The 20043-nt window shown below is 37.5% G+C and overlaps 1 protein-coding gene across 1 annotated transcript; it reads left to right on the top strand.

Annotated features, from left to right (window-relative positions):
* The first annotated feature begins 15445 nt into the window (after positions 1 to 15445).
* Positions 15446 to 16384, top strand: LOC113425635 (olfactory receptor 14A16-like). Its single transcript, XM_026687859.2, has one exon. The coding sequence runs from the start codon at positions 15446 to 15448 to the stop codon at positions 16382 to 16384; it is 939 nt and encodes a 312-aa protein (XP_026543644.2).
* The last annotated feature ends 3659 nt before the right edge of the window (positions 16385 to 20043 follow it).

Here is a 20043-nt window from a genome sequence, read left to right as displayed (position 1 = left end):
TTTTCTTAATATGAAGGAGAAAAATATACCATTAAACTTTTCAAAGTACAAGTGTCTTCTGCATAAACATTAAACTTCCTGACAATTATGAGATATGAATGACATGTTGCCATTTGGCAGTATAAGATATCAACTAGTCAGATATCCTGCACTGAAATTGAGATTCTAATTTGGGTTACCAGACTTCTCTATGGAATGTTGTTTATCAGAATTGCCTTTTGAATTGCCTTTTATTCTAAGGGTATTAACAAGCATTTCGGTAAAATTCCATTGTGGCCAAAGCCATTCTACTCTATTCTCAATCTAATTGAAATTAGAGTTGTTGCAGATGATAACAACATGAAACAGTGTAAAGAATCTCTTCTGTACAAGAAAGATAGAAGGCCTTTTCCACATGTTCCCTATCTTACAGTTGTTCCCTATTCTGTAAACTGATATGTTTGTATATCTAAAACTTTTCTATAGTACCCCAATTTATTTAGATTTAGTATGATCTAACTGTGAGCTGCCACCCCATGCTGCTTGTGCTTTACTGCTATGTATTGAGACTGCCAGGAACTGTGGTGAGGGGGAATGAAGGGGGGACTGCCTGGGGAAATGAAAGTAAATGCTGTATCTTCTTGAGACAGTGCCTCAAGGTCAGCCAGCTGGAAGAAGGAGGAAGATGCATACCAAATTATGCTTAGACTGACCATTATGAAAACATCTTGCCTCAACTTGATCAGTCACATGGGGTGGCCAATGATTGACAGCTAAGGAAGGGAAGATTGAATTTAGGGATTTTAGTTCACAATTCTCAGTTCTAGCTTTGCATTATTGCAATACATTTCACTTCTCATAAAACTATATCTTTCTAAACAAATGGAGCTAAGGATCATTTTTATTTAGAAGTTTAAACAGTGGGAGGTCTTCCACTAACCCATATTCCATTCATTTATCCCTGTTCAATACAATCATTTACAGCTTGAGAAATAAAAATATCAACTATCTTCCTTCCTTTTTCCAACCATCCTCTAGTCCCTTCTCTCTCCTCTCCTTTCCTCTCTTTTGGTAGAAGTGGCCTTTGTTCTTGTCTGGTTTCTCAATTCATCAAAAGTCATTGACTGTAAAGGAAGCAGAGCTATGATTGAGGTTTAATCACTTAATCCAAACCTTTTTTAGCTGCAATATTGTAGGCCATCCTTCTTAGGTGTTACATTCTGGGCACGGGTGCAAGGAACGGAGACGAGTCAGAGAACTAGTGAACTTCAACTCTTTATTAAGGATTAGAAACAGAGCCAAAAACCTTGGACAGCAGCAGCTCTTTTATAGAGCTAGCTGCTGACCCGTTAACCAATGAATTGTGTCCAAATGCTTAACTTTTGCCCAATGAGAGATGTTCAACTAATAGACAATCAGGCTGCTCCGTAAGGACCAATCCCTGTTTGCTATCCATGGGCCAATCAAAGGTGCAGGATTACGAGCCTGCTTATCATGAGGTTGACAAGTTTTATTAAATAGTTTTTATTAGTCCATAACACCCCTCCCCCCTAGGTTTCGTTTGAGGGGTGCGGTAACATACTCGTGTAGATATGCAGGTCGTTTCACCTGCCTGTTTGATTTTCGCTGTTCCACCGGTTTTTGTCTGCTGTCCGATTCCGGTGGAATGCTTTCAGGGTTTTCTGGTATGGCTAGTTCCGTTTCCGTGCGGGAGGACTTGGCGCGGCTCTCGTTGTTGTTATCCCAGTCTCTTAGGCTTACTTCCGGGTCCCATGGGCTTGCCTCCCTCGTGCTATTTCTGGGCGGTGATGCCACCCCGCTCCCTGATTCTTCTTCAGGTTGCGCATTTCTTCGGTTAGGTTGCTGGGTCCCCGTGATTACATCGTCATCTATTTCGTTTCCGGCCTCCTCGATATCCCCTCCCCCCTTAGTTTGTGAATTAGGGAAGTCACGGGAGGTGGGTGCCAATCTGGATCGAAGCTGATCTATATGGCGTTTCCATGCTCTCCCATCATTAGTCTGTAGGCGGTAGGATCTGGGGCCGGTGGGTTGGGTAATAGTTGCAGGGATCCATAATGGGTCGCCAGAAAAGTTTTTAGCAAACACCAAGTCGCCTACCTTGAATTCGCGGCACTTCCCGCTAGATCCGAAAGGTTTTTCTGGTGAATAAGAAGGATGGAGACGGTCGAGGTGAGAGCGAAGTTTTCGCCCCATTAGCAGTTCGGCAGGTGTCTTATTCGTGATGCTGTGTGGGGTGATGTGTTGGAGCAGGAGTATTCGGTTGAGCTTGTCGTCGATATCCCCATAGTCCATTTTATGTAGGGTTTTTTTGACGAATTGTACCATTTGCTCCGCCCTTCCGTTAGCCGCAGGGTGCGCTGGCGAGGTGAGTGCATGGCGGATGCCCCGGTCCGCTAGGTACTGTTCAAAAGCTAGGGCAGTGAACTGGGGCCCGTTATCAGAAACTAAAACGTCTGGTAACCCATGCGTTGCGAATAATTTATTCAGTTTATTAATGACTGACTCTGTTGTGGTTGTCTTCATCTTCTGGATTTCTAGCCAGTTTGAATAGGCGTCAACTGTTAATAAAAACGTGTGTCCTTTGGTGGATCCCGCAAAATCAACGTGGATGCGGGACCACGGACCCCGAGGGGTTTCCCATTCAGTTGGTGTCGCTCTCGGTGGGGTGTTGCTAACGTCTTGGCACTTCTGGCACGTGGTTACCCAGGCTGCGATCTGCTTATCGATGCCCGGCCACCACGCGTAACCCCGTGCGAGCGCCTTCATGCGCCACGATGCCCGGATGTCCCTCGTGTAAGACTTTTAAAACAGTCTGTTGTAGCCTCTCTGGGACGACTACTCTATCCCCCCAGAGAACGCAGCCTCTCTGGGAGAAAAGTTCTGTCTGCCGATTCTTGAATGGCACGAAATTGTCGTGGAGTTGGTCGGCTGGCCATCCTCGTTCGACCCAGGTGAGAACTCGTGCCAGGACAGGATCTCGTTTCATCTCGATGGCAATGTCTCTTGCTGTTAGTGGCGGTGAGTGCAGCGTTTCGATTTGGAGCATCGTGAGGGTTGGAGCTGGGTCGTTGACGGTTTCCGGAAGTGGGGAACAGCTTAACGCATCAGCATGGGGAATGGCTTTCCCCAGGCGATGTTGCAACAGATAATTGTAGGCAGCTAGGAACTCAGACCAACGAGTCATTCTTGGCGATAATATATAGGGGGTTGGCTTGTCTCCCGCTATAATACCAAGCAATGGTTTGTGATCCGTGACTATCGTAAATGCTCATCCATACACGTATTCATGAAAGCACTTCACAGCAGATACAACAGCAAGGGCCTCTTTATCGAGTTGGCTATAGTTCCTTTCAGCCTTTGATAATGTTTGTGAGAAAAACGCAATAGGTGCTTCATTTCCGTTTGGTAGTACATGGCTTAAGATTGCTCCCACTCCAAACGGTGAAGCGTCGCAAGTAATAGTTAAGGGTAAAGTCTCGTTGTACTGCATCAAAACAGCGTCGGAGGTTAGTAAGTCTCTCACTTGTTGGAAGGCGCGTTCCTCTCGATGTCCCCAGACCCAGGTTGCTCTTTTATCGAGAAGTCTGTGTAAGGGCTCCGCTACTGTCGCCTTCTGGGGCAAGAAAATGTTGTAGAAGTTAATGAGCCCCAGGAAGGCTTGGAGGTCTGTTCTATTTTTAGGCATTGGGGCGTTTTTAATCGCTTTTAGCTTGTTATCAGTGGGATGGATTCCTTGACTATCGAGAAGGGATCCCAGGAACTCCACCCTCTCAGTACACAGTTGACATTTATTTTTTTTAACCTTCAGGCCGGCGTCTTTAAATTTCCTTAGAACCATTCTGAGACGCTTTTCTAAGATGTCTCTATTAGGGGTGGCGATTAAAACATCATCAAAATATGGCACGACCCCTTTTATGCCTTGTAAGAGTCTCTCCATTAAACTTTGAAAAATTCCCGGAGCTACGCTCACTCCGAATTGAAGTCTATTGCACTTAAAAGCGCCTCTATGCGTAACGATAGTTTGTGCTTCCGCAGTTTCCACATCTACGGGCAACTGTTGGTATGCTTGTGCTAAATCCAATTTAGCGAATATCTTCCCACCACCCAGGGAGTGGAGAAGGTGCTGAACCACCGGCACTGGGTAAGCACTCTGCTGAAGTGCGTGGTTCAAAGTGGCCTGATAATCCCCACAAATTCTTAACGATCCATCTGGTTTAATGGGTGTTACAATTGGGGTTTCCCAATGGGCGTGGTCAGTTGGTTCTAAAATGCCCTGGGCTATTAATTTATCGAGTTGCTCATCGATCTTTGGTTTTAGTGCAAAAGGCACCCGACGAGGCTTAAGGCAGATGGGAGCTACTTCAGGATTGAGGTTAAACGATATTGGGGTCCCCTTGTACTTGCCTAGCTCATCTGAAAAAACGTCCTGGAATTCTTGGATGAGAGACTCCTCCCAGTCATTACTCTCAGCTCGGTGGATGCCGGCTACCTCGATCCCGAGCGGGGCGAACCATTGTAGGCCTAATAAGCTAGGCGGTCACGGTCGATGACGGTCAGCGGTAGTGATGCGATACGATTCTTGAAGGAGACTTGGACTTGGCTGGAACCGACGACGGGATTCTGTTGCCCTGGTAATCCTTGAGTATGATCCTTTGGGGGCTGAGGTCCTGGCGGCGGATGGCGGGATTAGTTGTTTGAAGGTCTTCCAGGAAACCATCGAGAGAGACGACCCCGAGTCGACTTCCATCACGCATGGCTGGTTCTCGATGGCGACCTTCACTCGGATCTTTCTTGCATCTAAGGATGTAGCATGGCCGATGGTAATGGTTTGGTATGCCTCTTCTCATCTTGTTGAAGTGGCAGGTGTTTTATTTCTGTAGGAGTGGTTGTTCCATTGGTGGTTCTGGTGGTTTCGATTCGCAGGAGTGAATCCTGAAGACTGGCTGCAGTTATTCTCCCTGCACTTTGGACTGGATCCTCGCTTGCTTCTACAGACCTTGGCCTCTTTTTCCACAGGAACGGCAGAGTGCGTCAAGGAATTTGCAATCGGATCGTGAGTGGTTTGCCCTACAACCCGCGCATTGTCGCGGGAATCGTTGGTTTTGTTGGTCTCATTCGGACCGGAGTTGGTTGACCTCTTCCTCATCACTTTCTGATGGGGATTCCAGGTCTTCATGGTGCGCCGTTGTTGAGTGCCTCTCGGGGCGAGGCGAGGTGTCATTCGCGAGTTGACGGAGTGGTGCGTTGGTGCGGCACATTCGAGCAGCCGACTTCCTGGTTGCTTCTGCTGCGGTAGCGTCTGCGATGGCATCGGCAAGATCGATGTCCGCTTTGGCCATGATCTTGCTCTGCACCGTCTGGTCATCTAATCCCAGAACTATGCAGTCTCGCAAAGCTTCTTTGAGGTTGGAAAACCCACAGAGGCCTCCCAAGTTCTGGAGGTCAGCGATGAAGTCTGCAAGACTTTCGCTTTTCCGTTGGTCCCTCTGGTAAAATTCGTGCCTTCAGACAAGTGTTGGCACTGCGGGGCATAGTGGGCCCGTAGGAGGGGCGCGAGGGTGTCCCAATCCATCGATTTCACCTCAGCCGGTTTTGCAAGTGATTTCGCCATCTTAAATACGGCCGGCCCGCAATGGGTCAGGAATATTGCTTGTTTCTTGCCGGTTGTAGCGTCCTTTAAATTATTGGTCTCCAGAAACATCTGGAACCGATCCATATACGAGTCCCAGTCTTCGTTTGCCGGGTCAAATGGAGCGGGTGGTATAGCACCGCTGGCCATATTGCCGTCGTTGGTGCGCGTTCAGCCACGTGCTCTTTAGTGTTCAGTCAGCTCTATCGTCTCCGCATCCCATCCTCGTCACCAGTGTTACATTCTGGGCATGGGTGCAAGGAACGGAGACGAGTCAGAGAACTAGTGAACTTCAACTCTTTATTAAGGATTAGAAACAGAGCCAAAAACCCTGGGCAGCAGCAGCTCTTTTATAGAGCTGGCTGCTGACCCGTTAACCAATGAATTGTGTCCAAATGCTTAACTTTTGCCCAATGAGAGATGTTCAACTAATAGCCAATCAGGCTGCTCCGTAAGGACCAATCCCTGTTCGCTATCCATGGGCCAATCAAAGGTGCAGGATTACGAGCCTGCTTATCATGAGGTTGACAAGTTTTATTAAATAGTTTTTATTAGTCCATAACATTAGGAGTCTAGGTATAAGGTTCAGCAGCATCTCAAGTGTCCTAAGGTAACAAGTGAGTTTGATATTCACAAGGCCACTATCACAATCAATTCAACTACCAAATTCATACTTTTTAAAAAAATCTCTGAAATTGGAGTTCCAATAGGAGATATCCATGGGATTTTTTTGATTCTGCAGAAACAAAACAATGACACTCTGAACAAGCCAACATTAAAGCTCAAACTGTGAACATTATTTAGACATGAATCTATAGTCTTCCATAGATTTTCCAAAGACTTGGAAACAGGGGTGGGATTCAAATTTTTTAACAACTGGTTCTGTGGGCATGGCTTAGTTGGTGGGCATAGCTTGGTGGTCATGTGACTGGGTGGACGTGGCTTGGTGGTCATGTTATTGGCCAACTCACATCGAGGCATGCATCTCCTCACCTGGTCTCTCATGACTGTGGGGATGCTGCAACAGTCGTAAGTGTGAAAAATGGTCATAAGTCACTTTTTCAGTGCCATTGTAATTTTGAATGGTCACTCCACACAAGCAAAGTACCAGCAAAGGAGGGGGAAAAAACTTCAGAGAAGTTCCTGAGACAGGAAGTCTAGTCCTGCCAAGAATGTAATAAGGGTCAATGGAGAGGCAGTTTCTGTAAGCAACACTAGAATGTTTCCTTTCTGCCTTCCTTACAGGATTAGGCTAGTAATTTCTTCTAACAATCGGTTCTCCGAACTGCTTAGAATGTTAACAACCATTTATAGCAAATAGGTGAGAACTGGTAGAATCCCACCCCTGCTTGGAAGGAAGCAAGATTTCATTTAACAATTTATTCTTACTGTTTACACATATTACACGTTGCCATGTTTTTTTCAACCCCATAGTATTCTATTAACCATCACTTGTAGGAAATAATAAATTTTGTGGACACAATGTCATTGTGTGTTTGAGATTGACATATCAAAAGGAAGCGGTGCTATTATTACAATCCATGCTGTAAGATAGAATCTTATTCTGAATTTGACCAAAAATCAGTTTTTGGGGGATAGGGCAGTCAAACCAACTCCTCTTTGATTGCAATTATACTTTTATAATCTTGAAAGCTGATCGTGTTTTATTTCCCCTCCATCTTACACACAATAAATTTGATTTTTTTTTAATACTGTCTTCATTTCCTAGTTTATAGCATGTTTTTGTCATTGTTTCTCTAGTGGTTGCAGACATTATGTTAAGATGTGTTGTGTTTAAGCATGTTTGTATAATAAGAACAAGATAAAAGTTCAATCCCAAATACCAACAAGGAAGAAATGAAGTTGACCAGAGACTTAAAATCTGGAGCAACTGAAACCCACTTGAAGTCATCAAGAGTTGTAGGAAACAGAATCAAGCTGTCCAATGAAAGGAGACCTGCAGTGCTATGATAGATCTATACACCTTTTATATATAAATATGAGGTTGTAGTGCCTACGTAAATTGTGGCACTTTAGTCACAATACTAATGTACTGCACTGACTTTTTCATTGTGACTACCCTTGCCCTGACCTATGGACTGTTACATTTGTTTCTGTCTGTTTACTAAAGTAAATGCATCCTATACTTCCCAGTACAAATTCTGCCTTCCCAAATGGGATGTTCAGTTTTTCTTCACTTTCTAGTTATTTTCCCCTTCATCCTAATCAAAGTTGCCAGATACAGAGAAAGGTCCTACAATCTGCCTGTAAGAAACCAATGTTTATTTAAATACGTCTGACATTATAACTCTGGCTTAGCTTTACAATTTTTCCACTGGGAAGAGAATTTAATCAAACCTTTCCACACTGTCATATAGAGGAATAAGAAGCTAGGCTATTTTGGGATGAACAACAAAAGGATTTTTAAAAATTATTTTCCAAATATTTGGACTTCAGAGAATATAATTTTAGTGAGATTTTCATGTACACAATATGGAATGAATGAATTAGATAATAATGTGTTTGATCCTTAAATTTGCAGAAATTTAGACCAAAAATATTGATGCATGTAAAAGAATTTTGAAAAAAAATTAATTAAGTGGGAGAATTGATCACCAACAGGTAATTCAGTTTCACCAAAGTCATTTTAAACCTCCCTGAATATGAATAAAATAATGGATGGTAACATTTCTAAATGTATTTCTTATCTTTTGTTTTTAAACATTTGTGATTGTTGGGCAATGGAATTTATTAATTTATTCTGCTAATTTGTGATTTTGTTTGCTTAGAAATATTTTACAATGAGATAATCAGGCATAATATCACCTAATGAATATCAAGAAAAGAGTTCTGTTGTAAGTAAATTTCCATCTACTTTTAATTATATACTATAAAATACATGGTTAGGAATCTAGAATTTATGTCCTAGTTTAAAAGCTTATTCTACTATTTTTCTTAATTCCCTGCTAGGGAAACCAAGGAAATAAATATATGTTTCCTACATAAACACACACACACACACACACACACACACACACAAACAAACAAATAAACAATGTGGAATTTTCTGCCGTTAAGGACCTAGCAATTTATTTTTATATTTATTTGGTAGATTTCCATTGCCTTTCTTCTAGAAGCCCAAAGCACCTACAAAGCTACCCTTCAATTGTTCAACAATATCACAATGAGTGGTGAGAGAGGGTGACTAGTTTAAATATTGCCAGTAATCTTCCATGGTTGAAAATGTACTTGAGCAGGGTTTTCCGATTTTGAACTATTCCTTTTGATCAGTTCTTCTTGGAGTTCTTATGGTCAGTGCCATTGTAGGACTAAGTTGTTTTACTTTTATTATTGTATCTTATGCTATGATCTTCAAGACAGTTTGAAGAATCCCTTCTGAAAATGGAAGGCTAAAAGTCTTATCAACTTGTATCCCTCACATTACAGTAGTATCCATACTCTTATTAACTGCATCCTTTGCCAATATGGAACGTCCTTCTGGCACACCATCTTCCTTAGATTTTGGGTTGATTGTTCTATTTTCCCTTCTTCCACCTCTGTTCAACCCAATCATCTATAGCATAAGGAATAAAAATTTGCTTGCTTAAACTTTGGAGATTCTGAAATTTTCTTTCAACATTTTTTTCTATTCTGCTCAGCACAACTGCATTTTGTTGTCTTTTCTTTGCCTTTTCTACACAGCTGGGGTGGAGGAAAATCCAACCTCTCAATCCACAATAATGGTAGAACTCTAGAAGTTGCTAAGGAAAAAACCCTACACCTATAATTATTTTCTATGCATTTTAGAGATGCTAAATGTGGATGGAATGAGGATCAGGGTATAATGTTATTGTGGAAAAACAAATGTAATTGCAAAGAAGTTTAAACAAAGTGTCCTATTTATTACTATGCTTTCCTATATAAAATGTATCTCTCCATTAACATTAACATTAATTTTTCCATATTCATGTCTTTCACTTGTACTCAATTGTTTAGCCTCAGAAATGGGAATATGAAATCTGTTTTATCTAAAAGGTGTAAATGTGAGTTCTGTCATAGCAAATTATTTTGTTTTGCATATTGAAAGATGAAATAAATATGGAAACTCTGAATGATTAATTAGAAGAGAATTTTGCTGAATTCAGGCACACAGATGCTCCCCAGAGGTATAAATAAACCTTTCACAAAGATCAGAACAACATTATTCCTGTTGTTTGAGAAAATATTTATTTGGGAGAATTGCATTATTAGACCTTTACATATACAGTAGATTTGGTAAATATGCAATGTTTGTTGCACTGAATTAAAAATAACGAGGAAAAGTTGTGATACAATACAACTTCCTCCTCATATTTTCCCTGCAACCATCACCTTGTGAGGTATGTTGGTAACATTGCAACCCAAGATTTTGGCAGAATCTAGCTATTTCTTCAAAATTATCAAGTAAGCATCATGCCAGTGATACACAAGTTCTTTTGCTTGCATGTGTGTGATCACAATGCATATGCAAAAGGGGAAAACTTCTATCATGATGGTGTGACATTCATTTTTGGCCTAATATTTTTTTTTATCATGGCAGGGTCCCAAAAGACTCTAAAGTGAAGAGTGGATTACAGTAAATGAATGTTCTGTGGTTACTGACAGAATCTTATCCAAGCATGGCAAGGCAGAGGACAGTGAAATCCTAACTTCTCAGGCCTAATCAATGGAATCAACTCAACAATAAAATTTTCAAAATTACAATAGAAGGAAAAAATAACTATGGAAAATAAATACTGATAAACCACATTAAAATGAAGTGATCTCAAATTTTGTTTTATAACACCCTACTTACTTTTGGGTGCATTGCCATGAAATGTCTTCTTCCTTCCTTCCTTCCTTCCTTCCTTCCTTCCTTCCTTCCTTCCTTCCTTCCTTCCTTCCTTCCTTCCTTTCTTTCTTTCTTTCTTTCTTTCTTTCTTTCTTTCTTTCTTTCTTTCTTTCTTTCTTTCTTTCCCTCCCTCCCTCCCTCCCTCCCTCCCTCCTTCCTTCCTTCCTTCCTTCCTTCCTTCCTTCCTTCCTTCCTTCTTCCTTCCTCTTTCTCTCTCCCTCCCTCCAATTTCTGCTGGCTTCCTCATTTACTTTGCTGTTAGGGAATAAAGTAAATCAGCCAAAGAAAATTGTGCCCTGTTGAATTTGCATAATCTCACAATGGCAGTTAAAGAAATAAGATCTAGATGAAATTTAGAGTACATCTGTAGTGCTCTAAAAATAACATGGATGATATTATGATGACATGTTCTTAAAAACAATTATGAAGATGTTAGCAGAATGTGAGGATGAACTTATAATTCAGTGTAGAATGCCAGAGTGCTTTTCAACTTGGAAAAATCTCAAATTGCTATTACTAAGACTTTTGCAGTGTTTAACCGTGAATGTGGTGAGTGTGTTGATCATATTAAACTGTGGGATATGTTTAGAAAAATGAAATTCAAGAACATCTCATTGTCCTAATGTACAGTCTATACACAGTGAGGAACCCATAGTGCAGATTATGTATTGTGTATATATTGAGGGAAGTTGAATTGGAAGATTATAGTTTTAAATCTGAAAGAAGAAACCTCAATAGCCTCTTCTATGTTAATGACAATATCTGTAAGTGCTAATGATCAGAAAATAAAGGAACATAATTAAAGTAGGATTAAAATTAAATATATAGAAGTTGTTGCTCAGATAAGGAGAGAATGGGCATCAACCAAATGTGCTGTTTTGTTGCTTCTTGTGAGGAGACCATAGGACAGTGATTTTCTGTGGGTTTGAATGCTGGGAGACAAAAAAGACACTAAGTTCACAAAACTCATCTTCTAATCAGTTTTGGAAATTGCCCATTGACTACCGTATTTACCGGACTATAAGCTGCTACTTTTTCCCCACACTTTGAACCCTGTGGCTTGTACAACAATGTGGCTTATCTATAGATTTTTCTTTGCTAACTGCCATCAGGGGGCGCAAAAATGTGACAGATGCAAGAGGTCAATGCAAAGAAGAAGATGCTACCAGTACTTTTTGGCGCACTCAATGCAAGCAGCATGACACGCACATTTTCACATCCTGATCATGGAAAGTACACGAAGAAAAGCATATGATGCAGCTTTTAAGTTGAAAGCAATCGATCTGTCTATCCAGGAAGGAAATAGAGCTGCTGCACATAAGCTTGGCATTAATGAATCAATGGTGAGACGTTGGAGATGGCAACGTGAAGAACTGATTCAATGCGAAAGGACAACAAAGGCTTTCAGAGGTCATAAAAGCAGATGACCTAAACTTGAAAATGTTCTTTAAAAAAAAAAGTTTTATTTGGGTTTTCACACATACAAAATACAAGTAAAACATCTTTTTTGAAAATAGCATGGTCCCGGGTTGAACTTCTTTATACAGACACAAAACTCAATTTCATGCTCCTTTTTGTGTTCTATTCCATATCTTATACTATTCTACATTTTCTATATAGTTTTCCCCCTCTTTTAACTTTCTCAATTTTATTTTAATTATCTCATCTCAATTCAAATCATTATATTGTACAAATCATTATGTACATTTAAGTTACAAGTTATATTTTAGAGCAATGGGATTTAATTTATCTTCAACGGGTCTAGAGATACTCAGTTATTATGCATAAATGCAATTCAAATATAATTTGTTGCATATAATTTAGACCTATTACTTTGGAATGTATGTTCTCCTGGATGTACAACAGCTACAACTCTTATGAAAGTTGTATGGTTTGAGAAAGGGCTTGTATGCACTTGGTCAAATGGTAAGATAAGAACTCTGAGGAATGCACCTTCACAGACAACAAGCAGCAAGAGACAAAAATAGAAACAGTGAAAAAAAGAGAAACTTTTGGATAAATGGGGATGATAGAAGATCATCAGATCCATTTCTGCCATATAAACTTGACAATGTGCAACAGAACCTCCTTATTACATTTTTTGGGTGGGGGGTTGTTATTTATAATTTAACAAATATCTTCATTTGTTCCTTAATAATATCTCTTATCAATTATTGTCTGAATATGATAAATCCATTCTTCAAAAATAATTTATTTTCTCAAAAACATCCATCTGAAATTGTTTTCCAATTTAATTATAATGTCAATTTCCAAGAAACTGAGAAATATGATATTTTGATTTTTGGATTTTATAATTATTTGGGATTATAGAAATAATTTAAACTATTGATAATTTTAGAGTGTTTGATACATGTACCCAAGAAAATTGGAAATCATTATTCTTCTTCCTTCTTTACTTTTTGCACTTTTAACTTACTTTCAACAATCAACCCTTTAAAAAGCTAAAGATATAATAAAAATTCCAGATGAATAAAACTCTTCCAGGATATGTTTCTGGCAGGTTTTCTGATTTAATCTAAATTTGAATTCTCCATTGGGAAGTGAGGTTTAGTGAACTTGAATCCCAGTTCAGTTGGTAAGATAAAGATGATTAGATAATGCAATGGGATAACTGATATTAGAATATTCTCAAATACAGTAGCTGTTAATGGTTAATTACATCCATAAGAACTCAGGTTGATTTTTTATTTTTTTTTTGTCTAGTTTGATTTCATATTTTAATTAATTGCCTCTTGAGGGAAACAAAACTATTAATAAGATTGCTGAATATAAAATCAATCTTATCCCCTGAAGATAGATCTGAGCAATAGTTTGGTTGCATCTATTGAAGAACCAAGGTTTAACAATCTAAAAAGTATACATCAGAAGGCCAACAATTCTATGAAGAAAGCTAGTAAGTATAACATGGAAAATATTTTTGCCATTTGACAGAAAAAGCAATTCCTGTCTTATTGAGATTCACTGGCATTTATTTAACTCTACATTAAATGATTGTACTTAGCTTAGCTACTATAATTTTCACATTGAGAAAAGAATACAATGAAGTGATATATAACTTGCTATTCTTTTATCACAGAATAAGTTATACAAATGAAGATAAAAAGGAAAGATGTATTTTTAGTCATTTGGATCTAAAGGTTAAATTAAAAGTATTATGAATAAAAAAAAATTATATGGCCTGTTATTGTATTCTAATAAATGGAGTATGTATTAAGCATGAAAATACTTTTCAAACATGCTGATACTAATGATTAATGGACAGAAATAGTTATAGTTTGCAGAAATTTAGAAACCTATTTTCAATATTGAAATAAAATGGATTGACTGAACTGATCACTAGTAAGAGAATTAACATAATCAAAGTCATTTTTAGATTCATTTGTACATTTTATATAAATGTATAAATGTTAACACTGGTAAATGTTAACACTGCACTTTTCAAAAGATGATGATCTTATATTGATAAGATCTTATCTTATTTCATTTCATATTTAGAAATTATTAATTATTAATATTTCTTATTGATTTGGAAAGTTTAAAGGTGGTAATAGTTTAGCTAGACATATAGATCAAAATATGTGACTGTCCAGTTTACATTAAAACTAGAAAACAATGAAAAATAAACTAAAAGTAATTCAGTGTATGAAAAATATGAATCTTGGCAACCAAGATTTACAGAACTATAGTATGGTATCATAGAGTTAGAAGAGGTTATTTAGGATATTAAATCCAATAGAGTATCTTGGGGATCCAAATTGGAGTATTTTTGATAGATGGTTGTCCAGCCACTTCTTGAAAACATTCACTAAAGATAAATCAGCTCCATCCTTGGTAATTGATTTCCATGTCAAACTGATCTTATTTTTAAACCTTTGTAAATGTTTAAGATAAGGAAATGTTAACTGGAGAATTTTGATTAGAATATGAATGTGTTCTCCTTAGCTCTCATTTTTCTTAAGCTGAACATGCTTTCCTCTTCATGTACTGTAATTTTAAGGACCACCTGCTCAATACCAGCATGAATTATAATGTTTTCTTTTGTAAAATTCAAATATATCATTAATGTACTTAAAGGTATTAACATATAGGTATTTTTCAATTATGTGTTTGTCAACTAATATTTATTTGCTTCCGGGAGTTCCACCCACTTTAACATTTCCAGGGTTGAGAAACACTGGCAATGTTAAAGTGGGTGGTCTTGAACTCCCAGAATACCTCAGTTGAATTCAATGCATCTTAAAGTTGTCAAGGCTTGAAGCATTAAGCCATTTTTTTCAATTGACAACATTCCCAGACTGACTATTAAATTCTCTCTCTCTCTCTCTCTCTCTCTCTCTCTCTCTCTCTCTGTGTGTGTGTGTGTGTGTGTGTGTGTTTTTTTCTATATGTGCTATACAAATTCAGCCAATTGAAAGTCCATTCCTTCAATTTTTTCAAAGTAAAAGGACATAGCAACTAATTCTATTGTTTCTCTATTAGGTTTGCATCCAGCCTTTCCTTAAGGTGTTCTCTCTATACGGGACATCTGACTTCAATTTTCCATTATTGTAACAATTCTTTAAGAGTGATAAGAGATAGTTACTGGTTCAAAAACTCCAGAAACTCCAGAAACTCCAGTTAAAATGATTTGAAAAGATATTTCAAGTCCCAGGCAAACATTTTAATATATACAACAAGGAAAAGAAATGAAAGACAGAAGAAAATGGAGGTTTATGGTTTGGTGTTTAGTCAAGGATAATTTGAAATATATAAATAGTGTTGTAATCGGACACAAAATGTATTACATCCGTTTTCTGAACTGTGTTTTCATTCTTTGCATGTTTTCCCTCTATTTTTCAATTCTGATCTGAGACTGTACCAAGTTATATATGTTCACTGTTTTTAACTACCTTCCCCATCTCTGTTTATAAATTAAATTAAGTTAAATGAAATTAATTCATAAATTAATCATGGATAATCAAACCACAGTGGCTTACTTTTTGCTCCTGGAATTCTCAAAAAAATGGCATTTACAGATGTTACATTTCTTTTTATTCTTTGTGTTATATTTGTCAATTGTAATAGCAAACCTTCTCATCATCTCTGCAGTAGCAATAGATAATCGACTTCATAGCCCCATGTACTGGTTTCTAATGAATTTGGCTTTGCAGGACTTGGGCTCAGTTTCCGTCATTGTCCCTAAATCTATGATAAATTCTCTCATAGACACACGACACATCTCTTATTTTGGTTGTGTTGCTCAAGTCTTTCTCTTTGTCTCATTTGCAGCTTCTGATTTATCTCTCCTGACAGTCATGGCATATGATAGGTATGTTGCTATTTGCAATTCCCTGCACTATGAGATGGTGATGAATTGGAAAGCCTGCACTGAAATAACAATTTTAGTGTGGATTATAAGTCTTCTCTATGGAACATTGCACACTACTGGCACTTTTTCAATCCTTTTTTGTTCTAATGTTGTTAATCAATTTTTCTGTGAAATTCCACAATTGCTAAAATTATCCTGCTCTGGTTTCAGTCTAGTTGAGTTTGGAGTTATTGTGGTCAGTATCATTGTAGGACTAGGTTGTTTTACTTTTATTATCACATCATATGTCATGATTTTCAAGGCAGTGCTAAAAATCCCTTCTGAACAAGGGCGGCAAAAAGCCTTATCAACCTGTATTCCTCATCTTACAGTAGTCTTTATGTTTTTATTAACTGGATTTTTTGCCTATTTGAGGCCTCCCTCTAACACCCCATCTTACTTAGATTTTGGGTTGACTGTTCTGTATTCCCTTCTTCCACCCCTGTTCAATCCAATCATCTATAGCCTGAGAAATAAGAATATCAAATTTGTCCTTTATAAAATCTTTAAGTTCTAAAAAATTATTTTAGTGCTATTTATATTCTATTCAACAGAAAATTATATGTTCATGTCATTTCCTTTACTTCTTTGAATAAATCAGTAAGTTAGAAAGGGAGATATATAACTTCTATGGAGGCAGATTAACCTCTTCATCTAAAAGAATTGAATTCCAGTGACTGATCAGCAAAAATCCTGCATCCCTAATTACTATCAATGCATTTTATAGATGCTAAATGTCTGGCAACCTCTGGCATTCCACAAGCTGACAAATCCTGATTTAATGAAGGAAGGATCAAGGTGCAATATTATGGGAAAAAACTGCAACAGTAGGAAAGTTTAAATGATGTGGTCTATTTTTCTCAATGTTTTCCTAAGTGGACTGGCTTCTGCTTTAATGCTTGTACATAATATGGCTAGTTAAAGCTTTAGTTTTTCCAGACATACATAGGACTCTACATTCTTCTCTCCTTAAATGGTCATTTGCTCATACATTTTGATATTTTGCATCTTTGAGTTGGTCTTAACCCCTGGTGTCTTTTTGCATAATTCCATGCATTTTTCTTGGCAAGCTATTTCCAAAGAGGTTTGCCATTGCATAGAGTGAATTATAACTCACTGGTTCCCTATTCCTAGTCTGATACTTTAAGTACTACATCAAACTGGTTTTTACATACTTTATCTCAGGAGTGTTCTCTTTTCCTTAGAAGTTCTTTGGAAAGATTAAATATCTGACAATGTGGATAGGATGGATAAGCTTGTCACTAATTGTAATTTGATAATCACAAGATGCATAATTCCAATAAAATATCATATAAACTTTCAGAAATCTCACAACTTCATACAAATTAGAAAAGATGAGATATGCTGCGTGGTCCAACACTTGAAGGAACAAATATAAATGGATGTACATTAGGATGAAATGTGCTTAAGGATGATCAATTTCATCAAAGCTACTGATAAGGCATACCAAACATCATATCTAAATTTTAGGTCATCTGTACTATCTTCTGCTTAGCATAAGAGTACTTCAGAAAGATGTCATATGATTAATGGAATTATCTAGGCAATATCAATATTTTCTTTTGATGAGGGTGGGGAGCTTTCAGTTAAAGAGATATGAAATTTTCTTGTACATTTATACTCCTCTATTGAATATTGCTGTCTTTTTTCCTGCATTGTTTGTGGATATTTTTTGTCATTATGCATTGATCTCCTTTGCTTAATAAACTCAACTTTTACCCAATTTATGTGGGTGTTGCTTTCTAATCCATCAATTTCTTGTTCACATTTTTGTATGGCAAAAAGGAATGAGTCAAAACCCTTTCAAACTGGTTCTCAACCTCTTTTGTAAGTGTGTGTTTTGAAAAAAGTATATTAAGAAAAAATATAATCAAAGGTTTGTAGAGTTGGAAATGACATTGGATGTGTTCCAGATCAATGCCCTCCATAGAAGAGGAAGCAGTTGTATCTTTTTCTGGGCTTGCATATCTGTCCTTTGCAATCTTCATCTGCACCTGAAGAATGTCACAATTGTTTCATGAAGTTTCAGAGAATGTTGTGTTCATTCTCTTGTTCATTCTCTGAAGCAATGTTTATAATAAGATACAATTAACAGCTGAGTACATTTAGAGATACACAATTTAGATTCCTTATTTTGCCTACAGCTAAACAGCAAGAGGGAAATGTAGAAACAATGAAAAAAAATGGAAACTTTTAGTTAGTTGAGGATGATAGAAGATTTTGAGATCCCCTTCAGCCAAAGAAGCTGCATGTCTCAACCTGGAATTGAATTACTTTATATTATCAAAATGTTATTGGATCTCAGGAGTTCTGAAACTTTAAGGAAATTAATCTAATGCACACTTCCTACAGTGTAATATTGAACAATGATGCGATTTAGTTTAATAATTTAGATTCAACTGAAATTATAGGATGAAAAATACACAAGAGACAAATGTGAAAGATGATCATATATTTGAGAAAGTGATAAACAAGTATGTGCAGATTTAACACAAAAGTGAACAATCAGAAAGGATGAAAACCAAAATAAAAGGCATTGTTTTTCTGTTCTGCTTTTAATCATTAACTTTATAGTAAAAAGTCATTTAACCAAGCTAGTTCTTCCTTGCTGTTTGCTTGCCAAACATGAAGTGTAAACTAAACAGCCTTTCACTTTCACTTCAATTAATTAATTGCTACCTGATTCCACTTCAGCATGGCCATGCCTAACCATCACAAGTTTAACAATGGAAGCAGCCTGTACTACTTTATAGAATTCTGTTTGGATTCTCCATTGTCTGACTATTTTTTCCCTTTAATTACAGAATCTAAATATACAAAGAATTCAGTACAATTTTTGTTAATTTTATTCCAAGGTAGAGGAGGGAGAAAAGCTCATTTTGTGCATCAATTCCTTTTTCACCACTAGGGAGATTTATGATGACTGAATTGAATAGATTCTCTCCAATTGTATATGTATTGGAATTAACAAACTTTTATTAATTATAACCATCCTACTGTATTCATGCTCACTTTCATGCCTGACTCACAAAGACTGAAGTCAGCAATAGTGGTTTCCAATTCAAATTAGTAGAGGATATTAGAGTGTCATAATTTCTGCACCAACTAAGATGCTTGAGAGGGAGATGATTACTGCAAATAAATGAACACTGAAGAACACATGAATAAAGGCGAATGTTTTAAAGAAAACTAAAATGAAATCGAATGAACAAATTCAGTATTGCCATGCCCACAGTGCTGAAATACCATAATATATTCAGCATATATAATAATATATTCATTAATTACATTTCTATCCTGCCTTTCTTCCAAAGTGATGCTCAATGAATATAATAATTTATCTCATTTATAACAGCAAGAGCTTCTTAATCTTTGTTAAACATTTGATGTTATATACCATAGTATCTATTTGCAAAACTGAAAGCTTAAGAGCACCCTTCTATAGTGATTCTTCTCCTGTTTGAGGGGTGGGCAAGCAGTAGTTGAATCCATGCTTGTTCCAATGTGGAATGTCATAAGGCTTACCTCTTTCCCCCATTACCTGACAGCTATGTGAAATTACTCACATAAGTTATCCATAGGTTTGGAACGAAACATTGTCAGTAACTTTATGACTCCCAATAATACATAAGAATCCCAGGCCAAGTGAACATGCAATGGAGGTGCTTCTGGCTGGATGAAAAAAACATCAACTATATGATTCATTTTCCAGTTACTCTGAGGAACATCTCCTCACCTTGTCCTCTGTATGCATTGTGAAAAGGGATGCTTAGGAGTTTTTCAGCCCTAAATTTTACAAGGACACCCACCTGGAGAAAGTATTGTACAGTAGTGGCACTAACATTATGGAACACTTTGTCACCAAATTGCATTCTGTCTTCCATCTGGCATTTTTTTTAATTTGCAAAGTGCAAACAATTATATTTAGATTTAGTTGCTATTGATTGACATAGCTACTTTTTGTATGTATTTCTGATTATTTGACTTGATTTTGAATGCAGTTTTGATTTATGATGGATTTTATATGGAAGAGTATAGACGCTTTCTTTTTGACTATTGCTGTAAACTGTCAAAGTGTCAATTTGGCAGTGTACGTAGTAGACCAATCAAACAACCAATCATCCAACAAATTAATAAAACACACTTCAGAAATGG

The sequence above is a fragment of the Notechis scutatus genome, chromosome Z (genome assembly GCF_049901735.1).
Source record: "Notechis scutatus isolate UNSWTSFEM ecotype Mainland chromosome Z, rNotScu1.2, whole genome shotgun sequence".
NCBI classification, from domain to species: domain Eukaryota; kingdom Metazoa; phylum Chordata; class Lepidosauria; order Squamata; family Elapidae; genus Notechis; species Notechis scutatus.
The sequence above is the reverse complement of the archived record's forward strand: the minus strand, read 5'-3'. Positions and strand labels throughout refer to the sequence as shown.